The 6,554-nt window shown below is 42.3% G+C and overlaps 1 protein-coding gene across 1 annotated transcript; it reads left to right on the plus strand.

The window, feature by feature from the left end:
• Positions 1 to 43: 43 nt before the first annotated feature.
• Positions 44 to 3,023, plus strand: LOC138629848 (spidroin-2-like). The gene is made up of 3 exons (XM_069713808.1): positions 44 to 53; positions 1,085 to 1,552; positions 3,019 to 3,023. The coding sequence occupies exons 1-3, from the start codon at positions 44 to 46 to the stop codon at positions 3,021 to 3,023; spliced, it is 483 nt and encodes a 160-aa protein (XP_069569909.1).
• Positions 3,024 to 6,554: the final 3,531 nt, after the last annotated feature.

A 6,554-nucleotide genomic window follows, 5' to 3' on the forward strand; every position in this document is an offset into this window, starting at 1 on the left:
GATTTGTTTTGACAGTTGATGTTTCCTAGAACTTTAAACCTAAATGATAGAAGGTCAAATCCTGCATAGTGTTAAATGTAGCAGACCCATACTGACCTCTTGGAAGCTGAAATATTTGTGGTAGTTTGTATTTAAAACTTAATTTTACTTAACATGTGTGAAGTTTAAAGTTCAATAAAGTTAAAACTATTTGAGCTAGTCCTGATAATCCGTTGAAAGACCTGACGCAGAAAGAAAAATGGCTGTAATTATTACTGCAGATTGTTGTTGCTCTGGTTTAATCCATCAGACATCAGAAGTTCAACGTCTTTGAATATTGCGAACCACAGACCAGTCAGCAACAGGTCCTGTGAGTTTCTGTAACGAGCTTAAACAATTACAAATTCCTGAGACACAACATGCAGGGAGTGTTTCTGTTCATCAGGAGCTGAAATGAGCTCCTTTGTCTTTCAAATAGTGTTTGTTAAAAGAAAATAAACCCTGACACCCATCATTTAATCATCCATATAATTTTGAAAATTGAATTATCAAATGTGGGATTGTATCCAGAGCTCGAATGTGTTTTTAAACTTCCACTTTATGGAACTGCAAAGTAAAAGTGTAACTGTGCAAAACATATCTTTCATCTGAACCGCTTCCATGAATTATTACAGTTTGGCTTTGATTGTTGAGGATTGATAGAAACATGTTCACGTAACAACATGACTGTGTCTGACGTCACTGAAGTAACAAAAGTTATAACCCATACAGTACTATTTTACACCACATGGTGGCAGCATTTTAACAATTATGGAATGAACTCTGGGCTCCCACTGAAAACAGTCAGCTACCTGCCTACGTCACTGTTTTGATTTCATCTATGGGGTAAAATTATATATGGTGTGTGTGTGTGTGTGTGTGTGTGTGTGTGTGTGTGTGTGTGTGTGTGTGTGTGTGTGTGTGTGTGTGTGTGTGTGTGTGTGTGTGTGTGTGGGGGGAGTAACAAACTGGAAATATGAGTCTCCTCTCAGAATATGACCATCTGCTTGTGAGCTCTCGATGCTCAAATGCAAACAATGTGAAACATGTTCAGAGTGATATCAAGGAAATCCCTTGACACCGGGTTCCTACGGGCCGGGCTCCTACGGGCCGGGCTCCTACGGGCCGGGTTCCTACGGGCCGGGCTCCTACGGGCCGGGCTCCTACGGGCCGGGTTCCTACGGGCCGGGCTCCTACGGGCCGGGCTCCTACGGGCCGGGCTTCTACGGGCCGGGCTCCTACGGGCCGGGTTCCTACGGGCCGGGCTTCTACGGGCCGGGCTCCTACGGGCCGGGCTCCTACGGGCCGGGCTCCTACGGGCCGGGTTCCTACGGGCCGGGCTCCTACGGGCCGGGCTCCTACGGGCCGGGTTCCTACGGGCCGGGCTCCTACGGGCCGGGTTCCTACGGGCCGGGCTTCTACGGGCCGGGCTCCTACGGGCCGGGCTCCTACGGGCCGGGCTCCTACGGGCCGGGCTCCTACGGGCCGGGTTCCTACGGGCCGGGCTCCTACGGGCCGGGCTCCTATAAAAAATGTATAAAATATAAGTTTAATTTAAATCATTAAATACTGTACATATAACATAGAATTTCAGAGTTACAGCAGGTGACTGCAGCGCCTTTCACAAAAACATTGGCGAAAACATGTCAAAAGTTATTCCAACATTTTAACAATTGCACTCCAAATTTTAATTAAGTCTTGACAGATTTTGATCACCCACTGCCATCACTGGCCCGCCTCTGGCCACACCCTCATACTTGGAGACTTTAAATACCATCACTCCTATTCTGAACACTAGTTGCTTAAACAGTAGTTTTATTTATAATATGCAACACATGAGCACAATGCAATCTGACTTACAGAGCCCCTCTACAAAACCTATTATGATGCAGAGCACAACTTACAACTTTGGTGGTGCAAATTCTTACATCTTTTACAGTATATGTTGATTTAGTTGTGGTCTGTAAGTGTTAATGAAAAGTGAGAAAGTTTGAAAATGGATTTGCTTCTCTACACATCAGTGGCCTTTGACAGCTGAGAGTAAAATGGGATCTCATCAGCAGATGTTCATTTATGTTCCCTGTGCAGGGGAACTGATGCATCTAGTAATACAGAAATCAATGTGGTTCTCGAAAAAAAAAAAAAATTCTTATCAGTCTGTGCCCTTGAAATGTTCTTTGTCTCACTCGCTGTGTGGTGTGTTTGTGTGTGTTGTAACTATTACTGCGGGTTAGATGGCTTGAAATTGATTTGAATAAAGACGAAGGGGGAGAGAAAACAAGATGTCTGTTGTATACGGAGACAAAAAGGGGGCGTAGAAAGCGTGGCCAAGGAGAGAGGGCAGCCGGAGCCTGCTTTGCATGCACGGGAGCTTCTGAGGGAGAAGAGCTGACAGGACGCCGCAGTGCTGCCTCCAGCTCTCAGACAACAGCTGCTCAGGAAGAGGAGACGTCCTCAGGGTGCTGAGACATGTCTCGCTCTTTCTCCAGCTCTCTTTTCACCTGTCTGCCTCCTTCACCACAGACACACACTACACACACACTACACACACACTACACACATGTGCAACACACTGCTGCTCCTACACATCTTTCTCAATGACACGTATGGTCTGTGGGCTTCAAACAAAACTCTGATAACTAATAAACCAGGCAGAGACGAATTGTGATGGCATGTGTTATTTGTTCTACTTGGGAATGTGTTTATGAAGAATAATTATCAGCTGTTTAATGGAAATTAAACTTCTTAAACTAAACCGTTGTTGACAGATATTCAAGTTGACAAACTTTTGTATGAGCATCAAAAACCCATTTTTTTTATTTGCATTTCTTTAATTTGTTTCCTTACAAAGTTTGTGCGATAGTTTTTAATTATTATCCCACTGCAGAGCATAGAGAAATGATTTCCACAGTAATTTTACACACTCTGTAATTACCTTATTTCTGTTGTCTACAGAACCTGATACCTTTCTATTTTACACCTAACATTTTTCTTTTGCAGACTAACAGTCATTTAAGAAAGATTGCTTGTATGATAAACTATCACGTGTTGCTTAATTATTTTTAAAATCTCACATTAAAACTTAAAAGAAGCTTTAATTTCAAATTAAAACCAGTTAAATGGTTTAAATAAGCACATGACAAATGTATGATGTTTATACAGCATGCTAAACATTAATATGAATGAATGTGAAATAAGTTCAGGAGCCATTTCTTGTTTGGACACTGTTAATTACTTCCATAACTTTAGTGGTGACCCAATTCTAAAATCAAAGCATCCACTAAGGGCGGGGGGTTGGGGGGGGGGGGCTGTCATTTCACAGCTGTTTTTTTTAAATTATTTTGCTTTAGTATTGATGGCACATAAAAGGACAGAGAGAAGTGCCTTTTTTGCTTTTTGCCCTTGGTTTGTCAACAGAGAAGAGCAGCAGGGGTTGCAGAGGCGTGTCCAGGGCACGCTGATCTCCAGACAGAAAGAAATCAATCTCAGAGTACCAGCAGTTCAGAGTCGGGCAAAGATAAGTTACAGCGTGCAACGCTAAGGTTGGAGCAAAGTGTTTCAGGAAAGTTTAAACATCATTATATCATCATCTATTTAATTAATAATCTTAAAAAGGAAATCAAAAGTGTCTCCAAGTAAACAGAAATGGTCTTTTTCCAACCGCTTCCTCCGCTGATGTGAAAGAACCTCTGAGTGTCTTCATGGTTGGTCACACCTGAGGACGCTCAAAGAGAAGCTGGCATTTTCATTAGCTGCCTGAACCACCTGGTTGTGTGTGCGTGCGTGTGTGTGTGTGTGTGTGTGTGTGTGCGTGTGTGTGTGCGTGTGTGTGTGTGTGTGTGTGTGTGTGTGTGTGTGTGTGTGTGCGTGTGTGCGCGTGCGTGTGTGTGTGTGTGTGTGTGTGTGTGTGTGTGTGTGTGTGTGTGTGTGTGTGTGTGTGTGTGTGTGTGTGTGTGTGTGTGTGTGTGTGTGTGTGTGTGTGGTTCATCAGAGTCCCTGAGATCTCGATACCTCTAAGAAGACCCGATATGGTGGCTTGTATCTGTAATCTCAGACGTCACCACAGCTGAGGAATTCAATAAAGACAGACTGACAAATTGAACGTTTTCCTTTGTAGCTCAGCTCTCAACTCTCCTCATTCTCCTCCAAAGCCCACCGACCATCAATCTCAACCCTTTGTACCATAACCTACCGTATTTCACTTGTGGCAGCTGCTCTTTCCTCATCTTGAATGAGAAATCCACCTTTGCTGCATCACACTCGGCTTCATGCGTCTCCATTAAAGATGTATAAGGTCACAGTTCGATGAAGCCAAAAGGTGAACATCATCTGCAAAAAGGAGAAACGCCATCAGAGTTTCAACAAATGTCAAGTGTCCTGCGTTTACCTTTATTATGTATTTTCCATTCATGGATATGACACAGTTATTACATCTATAAAACTTGATTTTCTTATATGCCACACATGGAGTTTAAAACGATAACAGCTGAGATCAGGTTGCAGACTCAACAGTCAAACATTGATTGTGTCAGCTGAAATCACAGCTGACAATTTTGATCAGGTGCTGCCAATTGATTATTTAGGCTAGCATTAGCAACATGAGTTTGTGTAAAAACACCGTCTCTGAGATCGTCCACATCACATGGAGATAAAGATACAGCCCCTCTGAGCACCTCTGACTTTAATAAACTCCCAATTAAAACTAAGTCAATCCATTTTTTTTCCCACAAATCAAAATGAGGTCTTTTATTAAATTGACTCTTTCTGATCAGTGGTCTGGTGGTCCGTATGAGATTCATTTAATAATTAATTACATACGAGACCTTGAAATTTGAGATGTTTTGGAGCATGTCTGGTTTGATTGACATGCCGGTTCCTCTCCTCGGTGGGCGACCGTACAGTTCACGGGTTCTCAGTCAGATGGAAATGAAATCCACCAGTAACTCCTCCCAAGTTCATCTAAATACGGTCACTTCTGGCTGCAAAAAAAACAAGATAGCAACGGCTCAAATGCAAGACGTGAGGTTATGTGAAGTCACAGTACGTTGCCTTGGTGTAGATTCATTGCATTAGATCATCTGAATCCTGATCGGTCTTTAAAGATGCTCCATGTTAGAGCAGAAAAAAACACCCTTTAGTCCATTTCCTGCATTGTGGTTGCAAAAAGAGGAATTCTTTCAGTATATTGAGTGTTGCTGCTGTAGTACAGATGCACACTGCTTCAACATGAAGAGAAATACAAAGCTTCACTGAGGTTTTCAGTTTATATATGTAGAGTTTTCCAGCAGGCTTAGTAAGCCAGAGAAAAGGAACCGTGCTTTATCTTTACTGAAACTAGCGGCATAAAAGTTGTAGTGATTCTTTCTGGGTAACCAACCCTCCAGGAAGAATAAGTGTCCTGACCGCCGGTGGCGTGGTGCTTACAGTCTTCCCTGAAGATGAATCACCTGATCGTTCGCCATCTCTCCTCTGAAAGGTTCATCGGTGAAGGGCATGTTGGCCTTGTTGTTAAGGAGGCAGCACGTAGCCAGTGTGTGAAAGTTATGCTCGGGGCTGTAACCTATATACGGTAATGGCTTGTTTGTCAGTATAATTAAATACCAAGAGCAGGGAATGAATATTTACGGCTCTATTATGTTCACTAAGTGGCACAAAAAATGGGGAGTTTCAGGTGAGGGAATAATAATATGGAAAGGTCATATACTGATAATAGTATGCATATCGTTTCATTGAGAAAGTGCAGTTGCACGAATTAAGGATTCAGGTCCATTCCTTCGACCTTACATGTAATCCAAGTCTATAACTGCAGTATTTATGATGTCTAGGCTCTAAATGCCAACACATTAGGTGGTTTGATTGGACATTAATTTAGGAGTAAGTCACACGTTGACCTATTTAACCTCAAAATTCTTCATAGGTTCGTTCCTGGGAATTAAAACAATGAATTTTATGCAAGTCTATTGAACAATGTCAAAAGTTCTGATCCCAAAGATCACAGCGATGCAACATGTGTACTAAAATCTAGGAAAATAAATGCTTTCATCTGAGTTAAAGCAATGGCGTCTTAGGTTTAAATATTTCTCTCAGTATATACAGCACATGATATGCATATATTTTGATATCAAAAACAAGGACAGCTGTTCAAACCTTAAGAGAGAGAATACTGAGTAGATGTTGGGCCTCACAGAGGTAGTAGACCGTATACTGCAGATGAATATGTAATGATTGGATGAATTACAGTCAACCCCTTTGGACTATAACTTCTGCCTCCACTGGCTTCATTTGATTATCGACTTTAGATGAAACAAAGTTGTTCTTTTTAAAATAAATGCAATGCGGCCGATTAGCTTTCTGCATATTTAAAAACATGAAGAAAATAAAAATTCTCCGACCAGTTTCCAGAAAACAGGTGTTTGAGAGTCTTTCATGAACATTCTTCACCAGACGGCCACAAATGAGCAGTTTGGCCCCGACTGACCTGACACCCACCCACCCGATGAGAGGGACCTTTATTCCCATTAACTCCACGGCAACCA

Source organism: Brachyistius frenatus, unplaced genomic scaffold (assembly GCF_029030835.1).
Source record: "Brachyistius frenatus isolate BFR_SWC_R1_liver_20210118 unplaced genomic scaffold, ASM2903083v1 Contig_122, whole genome shotgun sequence".
Lineage (NCBI taxonomy): Eukaryota > Metazoa > Chordata > Actinopteri > Embiotocidae > Brachyistius > Brachyistius frenatus.